The sequence below is a fragment of the Dufourea novaeangliae genome, unplaced genomic scaffold, assembly GCF_001272555.1.
Source record: "Dufourea novaeangliae isolate 0120121106 unplaced genomic scaffold, ASM127255v1 scaffold16, whole genome shotgun sequence".
NCBI lineage: Eukaryota > Metazoa > Arthropoda > Insecta > Hymenoptera > Halictidae > Dufourea > Dufourea novaeangliae.
Window position 1 is genome coordinate 632,925 of NW_015373891.1, and position 24,633 is coordinate 657,557.

Sequence of the window (24,633 nt, forward strand, 5' to 3'; positions counted from 1 at the left end):
AGTATACATTTAAATTTATTTCCAATGGTGCTTTGGCAAATATACTTTCATAGCACCATAAAAGTGCGATTTCATTGTGAAGCATGTAATTTTAGCTATCCTTTGTACTACTTCAACCCATTTGATACTTCAACCATGAAATGCAGAACATTAATTTTTCAGTAAAAATTCAATAATATTTTTCAAATGAATAATCTTTTGCTAAGCACAATAAATAAACATATTTTCTTTTCATTCCTCTAATATTAATCTAGGTATTCAATACTACACAAGTCAGTAGCTTAATTCAGTCGTTTTTAAAAAATGAAGTTAACAAGGCTGTACAATTTCGTAATAGTTTCCGGCTGATAAAACGAGCCAGCTGGCAAAATTTCATTTATTCTTACAGTTTGTACACATCGATCTAGTAAATCTGAATTTTGAATTTCACACTTATCATACAATCAAATAATTAATTTTCTATATTACCTTCATAGAAGGACTCACATTTTTCTAACAAACGTAGAACTGGATTTATGTTATAAGGAAACAAAGCTTTAGATACTAATCTATCGATTGCTAAACGAAGTCTTATCAATATTGTCATGGTATCATCTAACTCTCTTCCACAACAAGAGATAAACTCTGTCCAGTTTCGTTTAATGTACTTCAAGAATCTCAATAAGTATAATAAGAAACATGTTTCATTACTAACAAGTAAATCTAACAAAACATCTGGATCATGAGATACAGCATGTATAAACTGTACGAATGTTAAAGTTGGACTAAGCATGTGACCAAGATCATTTTGTGGTGGTCCTCTATAAAATAAACCAACTGCTACATCTAAGCAACAGACCATGCCTTCGATCAAAAAATCATCTTGATCATGAAACATTTGCACAACCCATTGTGACAAAGGCATTTCAGGGTGAAACGGCATCAGTGCTTTTACACATTGATCCAGTTGACGCAAGACTTCTCGTATGCTTCTTTCAATGACCGCCATATCAGCATCAAGATCTTCAGCTTCAGAGCCCAAAGAAGAGTCACTAGAATCGCTACGTGTCTCTTTAACAGTCACAGCGACACTTTTTAAAACTAACAACACTATCTTTTGCAAAAGGGGACGATCACCTTCTCCAGTACCGCCTCCAAATCTTCCAGAACCATATCGATACGGCAGAGCATCTAATAATCTCCAATCTTTTACGGCACGTACAATTAAGTGTGCAAGAGAGCAAGGCTCGTCTGGAAGTACATCTTGCAATGCCAAAGTGCTTCCATAACATAATACTTCATTAAATAATCCAAGAAGATGTCTCCAAATTACACCAGGAACATTGGCATTCAAAAGTACAACCAGATTGTCTAACTGAGAATAAAAAAGTTTTGTGTCAATAACAGACAAGTTAGCTTTCACGGAGATAATAGATTCCCACAGATCGAGGAATGTGATAACGACTGACTCGTGTTGTGGCGTATACGAACTAAGAATGGCATCAAATTTTGATACTAGTATGGTCCATTTAGACTCTAAAGCTTTCACGCACATTGCTTTTACGGGTGTACTATCGAAACTTTCTGCATCTGAAATCGTTATAGTATTACAATGCGTCGGTTGCATTACGGTATCTGTATCCTCAAGAGGGTGAATACTGCAGTCCTTATGTTCTACAACTCTTTTTACAATATCCAAAGTGAATAACATTTGACTCGGAGAATGAGTATTTACTAAAGACTGTGTTAATCTCTCCAGCCATGTTGTATCAATATTCTCTTTTGTTACGATAAAAAACGATGCGAGAACTCTACTAGCAGAAAACGATATGAATTTGTTTGTTGTACAGGATAGGTCGATTATTTGATCTATAATGCCATGCTCGTTTCGCGCCAGCGCATCACAAACATCTACCACTCTTCTGCACATTACACCCCTGGTGTTTTGCTTAATGGCCAAATCAAACAGAAGTTGCAAAGCGCTTAGGAACTCTAAAGTCTGATCTGTTCCCCACTCTGATAACAGTGAAGATCGAAAAGTGCCATCCGTAGCTTCCACTGTTGCACTGGTGAAAGGCTTGCGCAAACTGCTTTCTGGTATGTTGCATAAGCATTGTGCCAACAGGCTGTTTTGAAGCTGCTCGATATCTGATAATGTGTCCCTCTCAACATCATTGTTTTCAACACGTTGCTTCTTTTTCGCTGGTTCCTCCATTGTTTTGCTAGGAGGACAATAGTAACAGTGCCAAAGCACCATTAGCAGCACTATTGCTGCTGCTTTCTCTTCTTGATACAAAATGTTCTTTCATCAGGTAATCTTCATAATATATATAATGTTCCAAGGAACGAAACACCATATAAATAATAGACGAACTATAGCAAACATTAGCTTATTGTGTTCCTAAAAGCCATAAATATTTCAGCAGACTCAAAACATACCTGTGTCAACAAAAAAAAAAGATAATTAAAATATGATAGACACAATACCTTCTTTCATTATATGAAGTAACTTATGTTATCTAATACGTCTTGAATAATTTGTATTATTAGTAGAACTGTTATTCATAGATTAAATAACTGTCTCTTTAATTGTGATTTCTGCAAAGTAAATTATGAACATGAAAATTTTTACACAAATATCTGTATTTTAGTAATAACAATACAAATCATTTAGAGGTATTGTGTACGATGTACATACAATAAAAAAACTCCCATACTTATTAAGATATTACATTCCACATAAAAATACTATGAATATACAAAATTAACTCATTAATAAAATGATTGAAAAATACTTATTACTAAACAATATTATAATTTAATTTAATATTTGCAAATTCAAAGCAAATCAACAGGATACAATTAACAAAGAAATAGAACATGACAATAGAACTTACAACAATTGTTTTTTTCCTTTCGTTGACTTTTCCAAATATTTGTGTATTCCAACACCTTGTGAATATATATATGTAAATAAGATGTGTGTATATGTTTACATATTCATTCATGCAATGATATATACGTATATTTTTCTCCAGTGATTAACTGAATAATTAACGCACAGCGTCCATTAAACAGAATTAAATTACATTTCTTCTTGGATACGTTCGTAAAATGCTAACCGTGAAAGAGTTTAACACAGGTTGCACATGTAATATGTAAACCGACGCTTGCTGGTACGTGACTATACACAGAAAAAGATTCTCTACCGATCACATCGGGGACAGTTAAACGTATTGGTGGTGTATTCGAGAGCACTTTTTCCAAATTACACCCTGTCTCACTATTTTAACAGTGTTAATATATTATTGTTTGTGCCCGAAGAATTTCTTTTGACTAGGAAGTGACAGAGCACTCGTCTACTTTGCTCTGTTGCCACGTATACATGCTACCGAGTAAAAATAAGAAATACGGTTTTATATCATTTAACCGTGTACGTATCCCCGCGAAATAGTTCGTATCTTATGTCAAGCGGCAAAATGTTAACTCGACAGCGCATAAGACACGAATTCTTCGTGTTTATTACGTATTTTTCTGATGGCATCATGCAGAGCTGCGTAACACAGTAGCTCCTCCTTGCACATTCCACAATGTACTGAGTGCGAACTATTCGAATTGCTTGACTAATTGCATTGAAATTGCGATAAAAATTCCTTAAATATTCATCAAGCGTCTTTCTTACGATTTTTCATAATAAAAGTAATCGAGATCGAAAAATCGTATAATAAATAGAAAAGATGATCGGCAACTCTGCATCGATCGCAGCGCTCCGTCTTTTATGTATGTTCCCATTTGTTCTAGAATCTATATTTTGATAATTTTGTAATGTATAAAACCAGACAATCGTTTTTCTTTCATGTAAATGGATATGTATAAAATACATGTGATTCATGTCACTTTATTGGTATAAAATAATACATTAAGTAAGTATGAAATATTCTGTACACCACAAACTATGTATTATGTAGTCAAATTTACGTTTTTAATCTAACAATCTTGTGAAAACGTAAAATATAAGTGTTATATTATTAAAACGTTATTAACAGGTATTATTAGAAATCAACCGGTATAAATATAGAATTTAAATCGCTTAGTAAGTTCTAAAATAATACATCATCTCAGTGTAAACTTTATGCTCCACGATATCAAAATATTTTCATTTGAATATTTGTACAAGATTTATCAGGATTTGTATCCGTGTGCAATTTGGATAAATATTATGATTCATTAGTTTGGAAAAAGAACACAATTTACATTCTTATAGTGAACCACTTATGAACGAATCGAAAAAAGACCAAGGTGTATGGTTCGATAAATAAAAGAAATTGTCACTGTGAACCCACTTTGTCATTTCATATTTCACGTATGCAATACGTAGAACTCAATCTATGTAGGGAATTATCATGGGTGTTTTCAATGACGTAGGACTGCCATATTTTTTTTTCTATATGGGGCCTGCCAGGGGGTCAGCCAAATTGTTGGGGGTTTGGAGGTGGCCATGCAAGATGTTTTGTGATAATCGAATGGTGCGCATAATAAACAATTAAACCAGTATAACAGCGGGGCGTATCGTTTCGGCAGATATGCTCGTGTCGATCGAGCGAACAGTCCGGATCGGCGAAGAAAAAGCCTTTCACTCAAAACATTCTTCTCACATGCGATAAGAATTTTACGTCAGATATTTGTTTCGAAGCGAGTGTTGGTAGTGCCGCGTCGAGGTTATATCCGAAATTGGGACAATGAGCTTTAACGTTCGCCTACGTTCCATCCTCTAGCTGATACATTAAACAAGTACTGTACAGTTTCGTTATGGAATACCGATTCCTTCCGGGACACGAGTTGTCTTGGTGATTTTGTTGAATTCGGTGACCGCGAATGCGGTGCCCTACCCCGTTGCACTATTTTTGTCTGTACGCTTTATTTACACGTATTCCTCTTGTTGCGTGTTTTCTTCGCCAAATATTTTGGCTATCTTTGTAAGCAGTTACGTAATTTCCGACGTGAGTAATTCCGGCACCATGGCCGATGATGAATTAAATGAAACTCGATTGTTTTACACGTAGTGGCGTGCGGGAACATATATACTACGCAAAGTTAAAGGGAATTGATTTTCGACGTTCTGCGTAAGGGAAAACAGAAGTTCGATTGCTTGTTGGTAATACGCTGATAAAATGATCGGGAGACTGTTGCCGCATGGTTGTAAACAAAATTAATGTTTAAACAGTGAAAGTGATCCTATTTAGATATGTCTATTGGGAATTATCTTCTTAAGGTAAATTGTCACTATGCACTTAAGCTCATAGTATATAGTGTTTATGTTTTTATACTTTTTAAATATCTTAGTATACAAAGAAAACCAAATTACATTTGTTACTCAGTTTTTTTTAGTAATTATAAACATGTTTCTATATACATTATTAAATATGTATTTTATTGGATATTTTCAAGTGTATATAATTAGATCTTCAAATAAATAATTCACTATATCTTGTCAAATTAAATATCTTTTTTTCAGAAAATCAAAAGTTTGTGCTGCTTCGTTAATATTCATCTTCGTTCTCTAACACCAATTGTTATGTTTAAGGAAAACAAAGATGGGAAGATATTTTGAATTTAAACTGTGTTATCAGTTGATTAAAAACAATATAGTGGATTATTTATTAACACACCTAAGATATCCTTTGCACTGACATTTATTAATTGTTTAATATTGAAATATTTTAGGATTGTCATCACATCATTATGTGGTGGTCTGAAATATTATTGAATAATATTGTTAAGAATGACAGAAGTAGTATCCAAAGATTTTGGTAAGGGACATCCTTATCGAAAAAGAGACATGTCAGATTCATCACAACACCAATATAATCAACCTCCTCCTGATATTATGCCAAAGGGCCTTGCAATCAATGGTATGTTATGAAACATATAATAAGTTATTTGTTAATAACACACTTTATTTTATAATACTGATATACAAATTGTACATGTGAATAAACAAAAGATATTTTTAATAGGCATAGGAGGAAGGTTACGCCAATTAGAAGCCCTTTTTATTGGTGGTCCTGTGCAAGGGGAAGGAAGAATAAGCCACACATTTTCTATTGAGACACTTATTGATATTTTACTTGTCTTATACGATGAATGCTGTAATTCTTCCTTACGACGTGAGAAGACTGTCTCGGATTTTATTGAATTTGGTACATACACAGTTTTCAAAAATTGTAATTACTGATACATTATTTCTTAATTATAATTATTTTGTAACTGGTACGTATTTTTTGCAGTAAAACCAGTGGCTACTTGTATAAAGAGTTTGCAACTGGCACGAGAGGATTTTGAGATAGTAAAAGTTATAGGTAGAGGTGCATTTGGGGAAGTATGTGTTGTAAGAATGCGTGGTTCGGACAAAGTTTTTGCGATGAAGATTTTGAACAAATGGGAAATGCTAAAGCGTGCAGAAACTGCATGCTTTAGAGAGGAGCGAGATGTACTCGTGTACGGTGATCGTAGATGGATCACAAATCTTCATTATGCCTTTCAAGATGACAATAATTTGGTAAGATTTCATTTATAAATACCATTAAAGACAATTGAAGGCTGCACATAAAAGAGGCTGTTAGTGCCATACATTTAATGCCTACATTCGGCAATTTTTATGTTCAGTCTTCAGTTATCAACGTGTATAAGAAGAAAAATACATTATTTGCTTCTAAATAATTATGTGCAGTATTTGGTCATGGATTATTACTGTGGTGGAGACCTATTAACGTTATTAAGCAAATTCGAGGATCGCCTTCCAGAAGATATGGCACGTTTTTATATAGCTGAAATGGTTTTGGCTATAGGATCCATACATGACTTGCGTTATGTGCACCGTGATATTAAACCTGACAACGTTTTGTTAGACGCAAACGGTCACATACGATTAGCTGATTTTGGATCGTGTTTACGATTGTTTGAAGATGGCACCGTACAGAGTAACGTTGCTGTTGGTACACCGGACTATATTTCACCAGAGATATTAAGGGTAATGTATTTCTGTATTATATTACTCTTACAAAATTGTTAATTATCTACTTAAATTCATCATGGAATGTTGTAGGCAATGGAAGATGGACAGGGACAGTATGGCCCTGAGTGTGATTGGTGGTCTTTAGGAGTATGCATGTACGAAATGCTATATGGGGAGACACCTTTTTATGCGGAATCTCTAGTCGAAACATACGGAAAAATTATGAATCATAAGGTAATTGAGTAACATAGTGTAGATACGTATACACATCTCGTAGTATATGTATACCGTAGTATACATAGTCACCTATATTTGTATACAATTTCAGAATTGCTTTGACTTCCCAGCAGATGACATGTATGAAGTTTCTGAAGAAGCTAAAGATTTAATGAGAAAGTTAATATGTAGTTCGGAATTTAGATTAGGTCAGAATGGAATTGATGATTTTAAGGTATTATTGGGTATATTTGTTTAGCTTAACACTGCAGCTATATTATATAAAATTAACGTCTAATTACATAATATAGAAACACCCATGGTTTGACGGAGTTAATTGGGACACTCTTAGGGACAGTACTGCACCTTACATTCCTGAAGTTTCCTCGCCAACAGATACATCAAATTTTGATGTTGATGATACAGATGTTCGCAGTTCCGATGCTGTACCACCAGCAGCGAATTCCGCGTTTTCTGCGCTTCATTTACCATTTGTTGGTTTTAGTTTTACTCAAGGAAGGTAAGGAGAAAATCTTATTCAATTTATATCAGTGTAAATGTGTCGCTTGGATACAATTGTATATTTATTAATTACAGTTGCATATCAGACCTGGGTTGTTTACCAGCTATAACACAAAAAGATCAACGGGTACAAATACTCGAGGAAGAGAATGCACAGTTGACAAAAGCACTTGAAGATTTGAAGAATCAAGTCACTCATTCTTCACCTGGCATATCACCAGATTCTAATAATGCAACAAGAAAGCTTCAGGATGAGATAAACACACTTACTAAACGCAATTGTGGTGAGTGCATATGTTATGAACTTTCTATATAAGTATAGACACTTATTATTCTATTTATCGCTAAATTCAATTCGCACTTTTCAGAGTTAGAGTCACAGTTAAAGTCAATGGAAGTTCCACGTGAATTACGCAATCTAGATAACGGTGACATGACAAAACTACGAGAATTAGAAAAGCTCGTGCGTTCGTTACGCTCAGAAAAGGAGGAAGCTGTTAAGGACAAATTAGATGCACAAGAGAAGCTTAAACTTCAGGATAAAGAGTTAAAAGACGCGTTAACGCAACGGAAACTAGCGATGGCCGAATATACTGAAGTCACAGACAAGTTATCAGAATTAAGGCAACAAAAGCAGAAGTTGTCCAGGCAAGTTCGAGATAAAGAAGAAGAATTGGAAGTTGTAATGCAGAAGGTCGACAGTTTGCGGCATGATATTCGGAAAGCCGAGAAATTGCGGAGAGAACTAGAAAATCGAGTAGAGGAAGCGATGGCGGAAACGAGCAAGGAAAGAAAATTACGTGAGCGCAGTGAGGAGTATTGTAAGCAAATGCAGGAGGAGACTGAGAAAATCAGGCAAAGATCTATAGGGAATGACGTGAGCGCGAACCATGCGCTAGCAACACAAGAAATCAATAGGTTAAAGGCAGAAGTGGAGAAACTCGAGGTTCAGTACAATGAAAATTTGAACCAGCAACAAAGCAGGTTCAATCTTGAGATTCGTAGCCTTCAAGATCAACTGCACGAGGCTGAAACGAGGAGAGATTTATTGGAACGAGAGGTTCAATTAACGAAAGAAAAGTTGGACGCTGCCAGATTGGAAAACATTACCGACAGCGAGGAAACTATAAACGAATTAAACAGACGTCACGAGAGAGAGAAAATTATGCTAGTCGAAGAGAATAAGAAACTAATGTTAGAACTGACCACTCTTACCGATAGTGTTAATAGAATACAAGGTGAAAGGCGGCAACTGGAAGAGGAATATGAAGAATTAAGAAATAAGAAGGAAGCTATTGCACAGTGGGAAGCTCAGATCACTGAAATTATCCAATGGGTATCCGATGAGAAGGATGCTAGAGGATACTTACAGGTTTGTTTTCGTAAACTATACTTTTGTTTTTTTTTTTTTTTTACTAAAATGAATGGATTCTTAATAATATAATCATATGTATGGTTGCATATTTCAGGCGTTAGCCACGAAAATGACAGAAGAACTGGAGTTCTTGAAACACTCTGGTGGTGTAGGAGGTGTAGGAAGCGGTTCCACGATGGCGGACAAGAATTGGCGTAATCGTAGATCGCAGAAGCTCGATAAAATGGAACTTTTGAATTTACAGAGTTCTTTACAAAGTGAAATTCAAGCGAAGCAGGCGATATCCGAAGAACTTACAAAGACTCGATCGGACTTGATTGCTGCTCAAAAGTAATTATTCTAATTTTTAGTATTTAAAAAATTTTCATTGATGAGTCTTGTCAAATATATATTAAAATGTGAACTCTGCGTGTTCACAGAGAGTTAAGGGACTTCAGACAACGGTTCGATACTCTCACGCACGAGATGAAACGCAAAGAAATGCAAATAAAAGAGTTACAAACAAGGCTTGACACGGGCGAAGGCTGTAAGTACATTTCAGTTAACAATGCTAGAAGTAAAAAAGTCATGAAAATCTCATTGTTGCGTCCTCATAAAAATTTTGTATCAACCATGATTATACAAATTGCTGCGATACACGCTATGTATGTAATTTGTAAATGCACAGTTTTCAAGCGATGAATATACTTATGTCTTACATACACTTTTCTTTTATAATATCTTGACGAGCACTTTCTAAAATTACGGCACAATTAATATAATTTGTACGTTTATATTTTCATTATTATCGTATTGAGAGTACTGAATGAATAGGCGAATAATGATTTTAACTTCGCTACCATTTTGTTTCGAGTGATTTCCTAGATACAAAAAAACGGCACACGATTAGTGTTATTGATATTACGAAGCAAACAAATTTGCATGTGTTCAACAAAAATCCATCGGAATTGTTACGTTACATTTATGTTAGTCATGCATAGCATTCAAATCTCAAATTAGTATTCATTATACACGCATATTAAGAAAAGTATTTATTACTATGTACGATGTTCATTTTAAAAATTAGAACATAACAATTCCTTTCATTCTAGTATGGAATGTAGTGCTTCTGGAAAGTATAGTCAGTCATTCTTCCTGTATTCTACATTTAGCCAACTAATGAATTTATATTAAATTTGTATGATTCAGTGTGTGAATACTCCATTTTTTTGCAAGTCTTTTGTAAATAGGAATAGTTAATTAGTCGGCGAATAATACCGTTACTGAAGTAGAACACTGAATTGTTACAAATCTTAATATTTACATTCAAGTATAGTATCACCATAATAATACCATACCAAAAGAATTGATATATTTTTTTAGATACTTTACACTGAACAGGTACAATACACGTGTAAACATATATATGCTGGTAATAATAATCTTTGAATATTATTTGAACGAAACATAAGGCACTTGAAACATAGTTTCTATTCTACTTAGACTATTCAATCACCTCCAGTTTTCACGGAGATGTGTAAAATGTTTTGCTTGCAATATAAATATGTACTGTTGTTGAATATTCTTATATTTATAATCCATGTCCACCGGAAAAAAAACACAATTACGAGCTATGTATAAAATATAAGATGTGTCTGTTCTCAATATATAAGCTACCAATAATAGAGATCGTTGCTACTGGGATATCTATCCAGCATAGTAATTCGGTCCTCCGGTACGGTATGCGATTCTGATTTCTAGACTACAAAGTGCCTCTGTTTATTGGCGTAACGAGCTGTGTCTGGGGCCTCTTGTTGCTCATCTTCAAACTGTATTTGTGACAGCTGTCCTATCCAGCAAAACGTCAAGCAAATCTTCGAACATCGTTAGCACCAAACCCCAACGCATCATCGTACATCAGCCGTCGTCACCCCTACCAGTAATGCGTGCTCCCCGCGTCACGACATGTCGCTTATTAACTAGATTCGTTCCCGTCAACACATTCATCAGTCAGAATGCCGTCGCCATCGTATCGCCACCTGGTAAATGAAGTGGCAACAGAGAGAAAACCCGCGATTTTGATTGACTGGTCGGCTGGATTTGCTAATTACAAAGCACAGAGCTGTGTTTCTCAACTTGCTGTGTAAACCCACTATACTGTGTTACAAAAAAAAAATTAATACGTTATGATTACTACAGCTCCGAAAGTCTGGAATCATTTATCTAATCAGATAGACTTAAATCTTTTTTGAGTAGAAAAGATACATAGAGTTTTTTTTATGCCGTCGAAAACTAGAGAGCACGATATGTAATTTACTTCTACTGTTTTCTTCTGCGAATTGTGAATGTTATGAGTGACAAGTGATCCTAAACTTTTGAGAGGTACGACGAATAATAAAAGGTACATTCAATCTTTGAACATATTTTAGATTCCAAACATAGCTCTGCGTGGATTTTTATGTAATTACCATCAAGAACAACTATGTGTTTCCTTGTATGTTGAAAATAATCGTCCCCCAATTAAGGATAGCGTTGGTAGTTCTTCATCGTTTTTAGGTGATGGTTGTCCTTTGTTAATCTTAGTAGCTGATAATCTACTCAGTTTTTGTAATTAAATGATTAACAGGTATGTTGTGCCTGAATGTTTTCGCCTTTCGATTGTTTGATCTGATTGACTTTTGGTATATTTTATTATCTGCTTGCTACTTCTGCTGGTGAACGATAAAATATCAATCCCCGTATACGTAATAACGATCACTATTTTAACAGAGTTTGTGTGATGCAAGTTGCAGTGGAGTGATTACATTAAAAACGTTTGAATAAGGGTGCTATGAAGTTTACGATTAAAACTTAAACTTCTGTAAAAAGGAAAACATATAATATTCTTACTTTCTATAAGTTTACTTTATTGTGTATGTTAATGGAGATTAGAAAATTTTCTATATTTTGTTTTGATTAATTTAACAATGTAAACAAAATTACAGTCATCCGAAATTTTAATCACACTTCATAAATGTATTACTATCCTTTTAATACGTACTTTTTCTATTTCAGTTTTAGAACGTCCTACGTCTCAAATGTCATATCTAGAACATTTTTTGAAAGAAACTGCAAGCAGTACACGTCACGGAAGCGCAGATAGTGTCGAGGCCGATATTGAGGACAATCGTGCACCAAGCATTTCCAGCAGTAAAAGTAACTTGTCTGAGCTCAGCATTGTAAGTATTTACATATAATCGAATGTCATTTAAATATTGCATCTTATTAAAACTTTATTGTCTATTAAAATTTAGGATCCAACATCACCGTTGTCCCATGAACTTCTAAACAAATCGTCAGCAGTACACGGACAGTCTAATCTTCAACCGAAACCAAAATCTCATCAGTTCTTAGTAAGAACATTTTCTGCGCCTACAAAATGTAACCATTGCACTTCATTGATGGTGGGTTTAACGAGGCAAGGAGTAGTATGCGAAGTTTGCGGCTTTGCGTGTCATATGCCCTGTTGCGATAAGGTGCCACCAATGTGTCCTGTTCCCCATGATCAAAGTAAATTATACACTGTATTAGTTAGTTTCAACAGTTTAAGTATTCAACGAATAATGATAATAAAAACGTACTGGTTTTACAGCAAAACGACCACTGGGCATTGATCCCACACGGGGTATAGGTACAGCCTATGAAGGGTATGTTAAAGTGCCAAAAATGGGTGGAGTGAAAAAGGGTTGGATTCGTCAGTTTGTGGTTGTTTGCGATTTCAAATTATTTCTTTATGACATTTCACCAGATCGCAATGCATTACCATCTGTGTATGTGTCTCAAGTCCTAGATATGCGAGACGAAGAATTTAGCGTTAGTTCTGTGCGAGACTCGGATGTCATTCATGCTACGAAGAAAGACATTCCGTGCATATTTAGGGTAACTCTTCATCTTGTTATATTGCATACGTGTTAATGTTTCTTTATGACTTACTGCAATACTAAACTTTTTTTAGATAACCACATCCCTGCTAGAACCACCAGGCTTGAGGAATCACACGTTAATGCTTGCAGACACTGAAAGCGAGAAAACAAAATGGGTCGTTGCTTTGAGTGAACTGCATAGAATACTAAAGAAAAACAATCTTCCTAATACAACGGTAAGTAGTGTACACAGAATTTACGATGTTAGGAACTTATACAGTTTTATTTATATTTCTCCTCCTGTATACAGATTTTTAGAGCAAAAGAATTATTAGATAATACATTGGCGCTCATTAAAAATGTGATGTCAGGAGCAATTATTGATCCAGATCGTCTAGTCATTGGGACAGAAGAAGGTCTCTTCTGTTTAGATTTAGATCGTAGTGGTATGTTGTACTTAACGTTATAGATATTTAACGGAAGAGTTGTCTATTATTATGGCTAATATATGTGATTTTTTTAGAAATTGCAAGAGTAGGAGAGGGCAAGAAAATATACTTATTGGAATATGTAACGGAAGAACAATTAATTGTAGTTTTAAGTGGAAAACAACGTCATGTACGGCTGGTTCCAGTACGTGCATTAGATGGAGATGAAGTTGAATGGATTAAAGTTGCAGAAACTAAGGGGTGTATTACTCTAACAACAGGAGTAGTACGTCGCAGTCCATTAACATATTGTTTATGTGTTGCCATAAAGAAACAGGTGAGTTCAATCTAATGCGCTAATCACCTTTGTTTTAAACGTGTATTTTTTTTTGACATAGAACGCATCACAAGTCATCATCTACGAAATAACGCGTACGAAAACACGTCACAAACGTATACGCGAGTTGATGTTACCATGTCACGCACAGACGTTGCAAGTTCTTTCTGATGGCCGTTTTTGTGTCGGATATCCTTCTGGATTTTCTATCTACAGCATTTTAGGAGACCATCACCCAATTTGTGAGTAATAGTATAACAGAAATATAAAAAGAACTTGTGTATTATAATAAGACGAATAATTGTATTAATCGATTGTTTTGTGTAATCTAGCATTGGTCCATTCTGAGAATACGCTCTTAGGTTTTCTCACGTACAGTGCTGTGGATGCTTTACGTTGTATCGAATTACCGCGTGGTGAATTCTTGTTAGTCTTCCATACATTGGCAGTATATGTTGACAGCCAAGGTAGAAAGAGTAGAGATCGTGAAATTATGTATCCTGCTGTTCCTACAGCAGTTAGTAAGTATACTTGCCAGATGCTAGTTTAAAGGCGTGTTCGTATTCTATGCTAGGTATTACACTGGTTAATTTATATTACAGGTTATTGTGAAGGTTACCTACTAGTTTATAGCGACACTCACATCGACGTGTTTGATTGTACAACTGGAGACTGGTTGCAAACACTAAACGTAAAACGAGCACGACCACTGAACACATCAGGCTCTCTAACGTCATGCACCATTAATGACATGCCACACGTGATTTTCTTGAGCAATCTACATCAACGTGAGTACAATTTATTTGCATATTAGCGATATAGTTGTGTAATGTTAAATATAATGTTATCAAACACGGTATAAATTCTGTATGGTACAATAGGAGAATTACTCAATTTAACACCACTAGACGCAAGCGGTAGACAAATGACAAGACCACGTAGAAGATTTTCATTGAGAGAAGGAAATAGAGCTGTTCGTCCCACGGATAGACGCTCCAAAATGATATCCGCGCCAACAAATTTCAATCATATCAGTCATATGGGTCCAGGCAATGGGATACAGGTAGGTAACTTAAATTAGTTCTGTCAATTACACTTCATTGCGCTTTTAATAACGTACATATCGTTTTATACGTATCTGACGTATTATTTTAGATACAGCGATTATTAGATTTGCCTACCACACTCGAAACAGCTGATCAACAGCACAGTGGTCACCATAGTAGCTCTCATCTTCACAGCAGCCAACAAAGAGTAGGAATTTATTATGTCATTGTGAACACTTTTTTATAAGGTCTTATCTTTAAAATTGTACTCTGTGTTATTTTCGTTTAGTTATATGGCCCTGTACTTCAAACACCGAGCAAGCCAGCACCGTTACCACCTCGACATCCTCCATCTGATACACGACGTCTCAGTTCTCATATATCGAGAAATTCCGGATATTCGCCACATAATGGTATGTCCTTAATTTTATTTTCATTTTTATTTGTTTACAGCCAATATCGTAACGTAATACTTTATCATTTATTTTAGGCTCAACATCGTCACGAAGAGGACCAGCACCACCACGACCAACTGCTACTCCGCCTTCGTTACCACGTACTCCTGTGGACCAAGTCGATTCGGAATCCGTACATCTACGATCCCATACTCCACTTTCTCTTGGTAGTATCGCATCTTTACACGACAAGGTATTCACTTCTTTTATACGAAATATTTATGTCTGAATAGAGTATTTTTAATTCTCCAGTATTTGTTGGGGAGGGGAAGTAAAAGGTTATGCACTACTTTCCAAGTAGATGTTACGGTTTCTTTTAATAAAGAATGGTTTAAATATTTCATTACTATAGGAACATACTTCTGGTGGAAGTCCCAGACATTCAATAGCTTCAAACAACAGTTCAAATCCATCAACGCCTCCAAGTCCAGCTCACGATCATGGTTCGTCCTCGTACGACTCGTAAAAAATTATTTAACACTTCTAATGATACGGAGAAGTTACTGTAATCATTTGCACTACCTGAATCATAGGATTACAGTATCTATAGTAATAACTTTACATAAAAACGATGTCTGTGCTTGATCTTATCAGCCGAAAAGTTTCGACATTTCTTTCTTTATCTAATTTTGTGCAATACACTTTTTTTTTTAAACATTGTGCATTACGTTGGATTGCATTACAAACGTACAACTAAAAGCATAATACTCTTACGTATAATTGAAGCGACGTTTTAATATATGTAAGTTGCACATTTTAAAATACTTAGTTCAATATGAGCATTTGATAAATACGTTATCCTTAGTTTATTTTTGATAACGTATTGCAATGACTTTCTGGTTTTCATGAATTTATGCATAATAAGTTATATACTTAACGAGGCAATTTATAATTATAATATAATGATAAATTATTGTAAATAATTTATGCGTTTCAACAGATCACTGAGCCAGCTTTACGATGCCATATATTGTCACAATAGGTGTCGTTTTTCTTTTTCTGTGAATTTTTAAGCAGGTTTTTTTTGCATAATTAAAATTTTTAATCATTGCGACTAACTACGTTTTAAATTAATAAAAATCGAAATCTCAGTCAAATTATCTAGCAATAAAAAGAAAAGAATTAATCTACTTAATCTATCGTACCTACTTTTGAATCTAGGTATAAACAAGATAGTTGCAAGTTAATTATATACTCAATCATTCTTAGCGACATTAAATGAATATGGAAGATATGAATTGATCTGATGCCTTATGACTAAATATTTTCTATTGCGTCATAATGCAGTGAAGTGCATCGTCTTATTCAGCGTGTGAATAGTAGGATAATCGTGCAATTTATCGGAATCTCCTGCTGATAATAGGTAGTCATATAAGCGAGGTGGCTCTAAACAACTTTTACACAACGTACGAGTATTATAACGACAGTAACAAAACGATGTTGAGCATTGATTTGTCCTTACTGCAACGAAAACTGTGTTTTCATTCATAAATATACCGCTTCTTCTATCCTTAAGTCGATAGGTGTCAATGCAGAATCATTAGTTCGTTTCAAAGAATTATATTTACAACCTCACGATCAAAGAATGGAAGTGCAATGCATGACTGAGAAAGAAGAGTTTTGAGAACATAATCATTATTTCGAACCAAATAACATGAAATTTCTATATTAATGTTTCTGCGACAGTTTTAATAAGACAGAACTGTAAATGCCGTACGCTATTGCAACCTTTTTATTACTTTTATATTAAAACGTTTAAAAATCAACGAATCCAAAAAAAAAAAAGAGAAATCATACGTTACTTTCAAATTTGTAGGGACAGTATAACGGTTAATCGGTTGCATTCAGTTCGTTTCTATAGATGTAAGATTAGGGTGAACATGAAAAAAAAAGTAAAAGTCACAGAAAACAGGCAAACACGATAACAAGTTTTATATGTTTCAATGTATAAAATATACAATTTTCATGTACATTTATAAAAATTTGCTAATTATACTTGAATGAAAAAAGTTGGTAGAACATGATAACTATCTCAGGATTCTATGCCAGTAGTTGGAATGCAGAGTAACGTGTATCGATTGAGAATCCTGAATTGTTTGTTTATACAGAACGCTATGGGAATCGAAAGTTTTTCTTCGTATTGAAATCTTTGGACATGTTGAACAGTCAAACGGGAAAATAATTACACAATATCAGTCCAAGATGTTTAAGAATAGAAAATCGCGAATCTAATCTTGCATTTGAATTGTCATATACTTATTAGGAATTTTAACGGGACAAATTTAAGAAATGTCAAAATTTTATAAAATATTGAAAATGTTATTGGTAGGTACATCGACGCTCTACATTCCGTTTAATTTCTCATTACTTTCACAAAACAACGTCAATACATAAGACCGAAGCTTCAACTGTTTGAAACATCATCGTCGATAGACACACAGTTAAATCGTAACACAACTATTAAGAGACAAGTGTTATACCAGAAAAACAAATGGTAACCACGAAATGTCTTCGACAAATGACTGTGTAATGGTCAAAACACAAGAATGTATTATAAATAAAATATATATCGACTGCAATAGATTTGGCATTCTTATATTAAAAAATATAGGAGACACCGTTAATAGAAGAAACGTGTTAATGTTATAAAACGAAGAATGTAATAGTACAGGCATTGCTGTCCGTATCGGAGTAAAATAAAAAGTTTAAATATGAGGTCTAGAATCTATTCTAGAAGTATAATCAAGGTGTGTTTATAAATTATAATATTGTACGTGTTATATTGTACTTACAAACGGAATTCAATACTTTGCCTATCTTCCGCCATTGTTACTTAAGGGTTCTAAAATCAAAGACGCATCTATTTGCCTTTATGTTGCTTTATCTTTGAACAGTCTTGTCTATCGATAAATAACATACGAAGAAATAGTCACTTTGTATAGCATTGATTTTATATTTTTGTAAATAATTAAATTTCTAAAGAAGCTCGCAATTTCAACTTGATTTTAGACCCTCAATTCTTCTTGTTTTCAATTTTCTTTTGCGTGCACATAATACATGACAACAACGTTTCGAGTACATCGTGTAATATGTTTAAAAAAAAGACGAAATAAACTGCGCTATAATTATTGCTTCCTTTTGACGCGTAATCAAAAAATGTACGACCGGCATTCTGCACGAGAATAGAATGATTATATGTATACATACGTACATACATGCATACATAGATTGTATGTGTTAATAGTTTTACTTTTTTTATGAACTGTTAGAGTACTTTCTGTAACAATTAATAATGATTTATGTATCCCATTGGTTTAGTACCAGTGCATGTAATGACCTGACTATTAATCATCATTTTTTTTCTAGCAACTTAGTTTAGTGTACGCTACATTACGAACTTATTTATAACTAACATGTGCATTATTTACGATATTTATTAAAAACAATTGCAAGCAATTATTTGCATTTTAAATGAAAGATTGTATTTCATTGTAAATTATTGAAAGTGCGCTGACACAGCGAGAAAGAAGACCAAACTTTTATGTTTATAAGATACTGTCGTAAAGAACATCTGTTTTGTAGATTTTGTAGTATTTATATTCTTTATGTTTTACATATTTTGTTTCATGCAAAATCTTCCACAATAGAAGAAGAGTATATATACATTTTTTATTCATTATCTACTGGTACATTAAGAAATAACTTAATTTTCGTGTGTAAAGGAAATATACTAATAAATTGAAAAAAGTTTGTGCGTACATTCCTTGATTTTAAAACGGACGATAAGTTAGTTGTAAATATAAAGTCTATTGGGTGATTGGTTTTGTGTGCTGTTGCAGTCAATAAATCGGTGCAGTAATTTTTAGAATGTTTATTGCTTAAAAAGAAATCATTCACAGTAAGAGGAAACTTCCTACTGAAAAAACAAACGAAACAGCATTATGAAAAAAGTCATTTAGAAAGTTACACAAGCTTTTGTACTTATACTGTATATTATTGTGCTTTGTATACTTCATTATTTTATTATGCTATACTAAGAAAGTAATCAGTTTTTAATGATCTATCAATACATAAGTATTAGTCAAAAATATAAAACTAAACATGGTTAGTTCTATGAAATATTGGTAACAATTTTAGAATCTTTTTCGCAAATATAATATAGTATAATTTAATCAGAAATTTGTTAAGTGTATCGTACAGAAGTACGTAAATTTAGATCAATAAATTTACTATATTGTACACACTACATATTAAATAATTTCACTATTCAAAATTAACTCGAAATTTTATCTTAAAAGATGTTTTGCATAATACAATCATTGAAATAAGTATGTATCTAATATATTCAATGTCGAGGTTTTTTAATGTAACTGACGTATACCTTTAATTTTTTAAAAATCACACAGTAAAATATATTCACATATTAACATTGAATGTAACTTTCGTAATTAATAACGTCTATCTGAATTGTATGCAAAATGTGAATTTCTAATGTTATTCCTAAAGGCTGAATTAAGAACAAAATCGAGTTGGCACTACGTGTTACTGCATTTTCATGTTATAATTTACGAATATGAAATGTCTAATAAAATTTATGTTGTTTTTAAATATTGGTATCGTATTCAAATTGCTTTATGAATTTCTTTTAACACGTAACATTATAAATTTGACATCAACAACAGTTTTAGCAACATTGGTAATTTTTTTTGTTTGCCATGAATGTTCGACAAAAAACTCATTGCATTACAAATCTGGCAAAAGCCTCGGAAATTATAATGCTTCTGCATTTATTCCTATGTTGTGCAAAATCCAAGAGCACTTTACAAAATTTGACATTCATATGGTGTAAAATCGTTGACTCAGATTACCTTAATTATAAAATTATAAATACGTTCTCTCTTTATAAAAGTACTCGCAGAAAACATATTTTTGTTAAACCATATACATGAAGAACAAGTTCTACTTAACTTGATTATTAATTACGTATGAATGTCAGTATTTATTAAATTCATTATTCATTTAAACTTCCTAAAAATAGTAGTGGCAGCTGTACAGGGAAGCGTCGAATGTACAAATAATTGTAACGTTTACGTAAATCAGATTATTGAGTGTTTAGGAGAAACATTACAGAATACTTTCTAAGATACAGTGAATAAATTTAAAAAATGATATTAATATGTAATTTTAATTATCTAGATAATGCATTTTAATGTGCTTTTATAAATATTATTCTGCAAATGCAAGTTAAAATGAAGACTCATGACATGCATGAAATCTCAGCCACAGGAAATTTCTTAATACAATAATGCGCGTAATCGGTAAATAAATAAGTTCCAGTCTCTTTATGGCTTTGATTTATACACAATTACCTATCAATTATATATATCTATTAAACTTCGACTGTATAATACAACAGAGAACACACGCGACATTGTTTACTGTCGCCGTCCAATGTTTAGGACACGACATGTTGCAAGAAAGGTAATTCTTTCAGTACTATTGATCACCAGTGGAATTCAGGAGTACAATATTAAATTTGTACGTCATCTTGATGGTTCTGTTTCTTGAATTTCATAATCCTGGCGATATATATTCACTGTCATGATAAACTTCCTTTGTTTGTTGCATAAATTCTCTAGAAGGTGTAACTCCTACGGCATTTTAAACCTCCCCTTTCCACAGAATTAGCCATATGTTACAACGAAGTATCTGATGGTGGTGTGCTTTCATGATAACTGACTTGACTCAAAGAATGTTGGAGCGCATCAGGTGTTAACCATTCTTTTGGTAAACAGCGTTGGAGGAATGGTACACAAGAACTAAAGTATGCAAGACGATTTACCCAGCCTGGTATTTCTTGACCACAGAGAATCTACAACACAAGATGAAACTAGTTATAGTAATATTGGTTAAGCAAATAATTAGTATATTGGTATTATATATATACATACAAGTGTAAGTTGGCTACTGAAGTGGTTACAATTTTTATTCATTAAATGGTAACGATCGCCTCTAAAATCTTTTCCTAATTCAGCAACAATTCTGCTCACATCTTCTTCTGTGAAGTCTGTGTATCCAATATGTACAGACTGTCTATAACAAACAAACATATTGTTGTATGTAATGCAGAGACTTTCAAAATTAATATTCTTATTACGAAGAAAATATGACATCGAAAAGAAGAAACTTACCTATATCTAAATTGCTCTCCTAATTCTTCTGCAACTCGAGGTGCAATTTCAAAAATTCCAGAGATTGGTTTAGCATGTCCTCCATACGCATATTCTATTAATGAATTAATATGATTAATCTTTAACAAGGAGTAATTGGAATTTTTACAAAATAACAATAATGTCACATTTTTTGCAACTAAGAAACAAAAGCTTTTCGTATACACACCTGTTCCATAAATTTCAACTCCTGAATGGAATACACCCAATCCTATAGGTGTAGTATATTCGTTTATCCAATACTGAAATAAAAAATTCATTCATTCAAAGCTATATACTAATGCAAATTATGGAACATAATTATCTTACCATGTCATAAACATTAAGGATTATTGGCTCACGAGCCATTTTTGGTATGAGTTCTTCACTATCTTGAGGGTATCCCAGACAACTGGGAAAGGAGAGATTACAGCTAAGACCTGATGAAAACATCATAGATACTTGTACTCGAACAGATGAACAGCAGTACTACGTATGTTCCAATGCACCTAATAAGCAAATACATGTGCTATATACGGTATCTAAAGTAAGCAAATAGCCATGAATTACTATAGAAAAAATTATTACTATTAATTAGTACTCTTCTTAAAGCTATTATTCTAAATTGATATAAATTTCTTCATAACTTATACAATGCAATACAGAAAAAAAAGTCTAAAATTCTATTAAATATAATGAAAGTATAAGAAAAATTAATATAAAATTCACCATAAAGTTATTACTTGTCTTGATTAATTTAAAACTTCTCATTATAATATTACTCATTTATATACAATAATTGCATGCTGTCCCTATAAAAATATATTAAATATGCAAGATGCATAGGCACTAAATACATTCTCTTAAGAACAATAATGGAGATTCATACAAACAAAATAATGAAGTAACACACACATTATCTCTTAATCTTAAACAAATTTCAGATAGTCAACAATATTAAAGCCAAAACATAAACAAAGATTGTTATGACTAAACAGGATGACTTAGTATTACTCTGTCAATGCTAGCTGATTATACAATGCAGAAGATTAGCGTGTGATGTATAGAAAGTTAATTAATGATACAATATGAGTGAGAAGCTAAGAATGATTACATTTCACAATGTAAAGAACAAAAAAAACATATAGTATGAATCATCAGGTCAAAGGTTTTGTGACACAGGAGAAATCAGAGTATTTAGAGTCTGTTACCTAAACAAAAATTTTCGTTTTCAGTACATCTTGATTTCTTTCTCTCGTCATAAAATACCAGAGTTACGTCAAACTTCAAATTTTCTTCGATGATTTGTTGACATTAAACGATACACGAAGTTCATTCAAGTTCCATTTGAGGCAACCGTATTTTCGACAAATTGAAAACTTTTATTCTTTTATTGCTGTTATGATATAAGAATGAGTATTAAATCTCCTAAAACGTTTCTTAACATGAGGCTCATCTAAAAATTACTCCGAAATAGAATGCATTGTGTCAGCAAGAAATGTCTGTCTCCACTTGAAACATGTCAATTCATCAACAGCGTTTTTTTGAAGATCCGTTCCGTTCACATATACCAATTGTTTATTGTTTATTTTTTAATTGCAAACTTAATTATTTCTACATAACGACTGTTAACATTAAAGATTTTTTGAAGGATTTTTCACAAATGTTTATACCTAGAAACGATTGCCAGTTGTCTAGTAATATTAAGCAAATTTCTCTAGGTGAATGTAACATTTTTTTTCTTAACATAAAAATCCTAGATCACATCAAATATTGATTCTGCAATTTGTATTTCAATATTTTTAATGAATTAATTTATATGCTTTTTGATTATTTATATCTAATTTTCTGCACAATACCACATTTCTCTAATCTGTATTTAATATCACAAATTGCCAATGCATTCATGCAACATAAGAAATACAATATGGTAGACAATTGTTTAGTATCTATCTAAATAAAAGTTTCTTTATTGCAATGTATTTACATGTTGATAAAATTTAATAGCTCAACTGTATAATAAAAAAAATATATATATATCACACATTACTATATAGTTGTATATATATATTAGTTACTGTAATATAAAACTTTCTAACTAAAAGACAGTTACTTTTATGTACAAATATTAAATAGTTTCTAATTTTATTCAATTCGTTTTCACAAGGTAAACTTCTTTATTATCGTAAATTTAAGTATAGGAAAATTTTGATTAAAAATATGTTTGGATCTATTGTCTTTTTATTGCTTCCAAGGCATCAATTTTTTTGTAAAAGGCATTTCAGCATTAATGTACACAAGTCATATCATAATTATAAACAAGTATAACATGAACTAACAAACTTATTAAAATAATTCTATCAGTATTTATTTACAGATGTGTAATATAAATATACATATCAATTTTAAGAGAGGAAGTTGTCAGTCAGTCTTGTAATTTCTACAAAAGATAAATCTGTAATATCAAGTTGTATACTGTTAAAAAATTAATAACTTAAGAATATTGATTACATATTTATAAAGAAATAGAGTTATTTTTAATTTTTTTTAGAACATGTCCTTCTTTTGTTGGTTTAACCATTCAGTTGAAAATTAATCGAAAACTTCCTCTTATTAAAACTTATTTTCTCTTAACACATTAGGTACAGATTTCTAAATATATAAAAATGCGTATAACTTAATTTCATTTTTAATCAATATTATTTAATTTTAATCAAGTAGTCGTGTTTTATTAAAAAATACAATGATCAATAATTAAACGAGTTTTCTGTGATTTCCAAGTATTCCATCTATCAAATTTAAATTATATTTTACAATAAGTTACCTATAAGAAAAAAGTGTAGTGCTATGAGTATAGATACAACATGTGCATTATTCTGCATACCAGTCACTAACTATTTTTACATAAGCATTGCTTATTTTCTGATTAATCTTTATCGTGTATACGTTATTTTACAGTCATGTAACTGTTAATTGCAATTTGGTTCTATGGAATTTAATTGTTCATTTTTATAATGCGAGTGCTTTTTACACTTTTAACTTCAAAATTAATGATTATAATAAAAAAGATACGCATTATCTGCATAGAATATACAACTGTACAACACATGTTTGCGTTACAAAATGTTTTATAAAGCATAAAATATTTTTTTTAACGATTGTATAATGCA

At 32.7% G+C, this 24,633-nt stretch overlaps 3 protein-coding genes across 3 annotated transcripts; 1 reads left to right on the forward strand and 2 right to left on the reverse strand.

Moving 5' to 3' along the window:
• Positions 1-451: 451 nt before the first annotated feature.
• LOC107188544 (protein lines) lies at positions 452-2,898 on the reverse strand. Its single transcript, XM_015576849.1, has 2 exons — positions 2,877-2,898; positions 452-2,418 (listed from the first exon to the last, which is right to left on the reverse strand). Exon 2 carries the CDS (start codon positions 2,234-2,236, stop codon positions 452-454), a length of 1,785 nt encoding a protein of 594 aa, XP_015432335.1. The 5' UTR covers positions 2,237-2,418; positions 2,877-2,898.
• A 2,304-nt stretch (positions 2,899-5,202) lies between these two features.
• On the forward strand, positions 5,203-15,720 carry LOC107187856 (serine/threonine-protein kinase Genghis Khan). The gene is made up of 26 exons (XM_015576044.1): positions 5,203-5,251; positions 5,704-5,891; positions 5,997-6,179; positions 6,267-6,538; positions 6,710-7,009; positions 7,085-7,228; positions 7,323-7,445; positions 7,522-7,730; positions 7,808-8,016; positions 8,101-9,104; positions 9,202-9,437; positions 9,527-9,633; positions 12,141-12,304; positions 12,380-12,635; positions 12,718-13,004; positions 13,081-13,224; positions 13,299-13,434; positions 13,512-13,753; positions 13,815-13,995; positions 14,086-14,274; positions 14,356-14,541; positions 14,635-14,816; positions 14,909-15,007; positions 15,089-15,212; positions 15,290-15,447; positions 15,607-15,720. The coding sequence occupies exons 2-26, from the start codon at positions 5,762-5,764 to the stop codon at positions 15,718-15,720; spliced, it is 5,379 nt and encodes a 1,792-aa protein (XP_015431530.1). The 5' UTR covers positions 5,203-5,251; positions 5,704-5,761.
• Positions 15,721-20,814: 5,094 nt separating this feature from the next.
• Positions 20,815-21,931, reverse strand: LOC107188410 (desumoylating isopeptidase 2). The gene is made up of 5 exons (XM_015576702.1): positions 21,794-21,931; positions 21,654-21,726; positions 21,446-21,539; positions 21,206-21,347; positions 20,815-21,126 (listed from the first exon to the last, which is right to left on the reverse strand). Exons 1-5 carry the CDS (start codon positions 21,917-21,919, stop codon positions 20,950-20,952), a joined length of 612 nt encoding a protein of 203 aa, XP_015432188.1. The 5' UTR covers positions 21,920-21,931; the 3' UTR covers positions 20,815-20,949.
• Between the last annotated feature and the right edge of the window lie 2,702 nt (positions 21,932-24,633).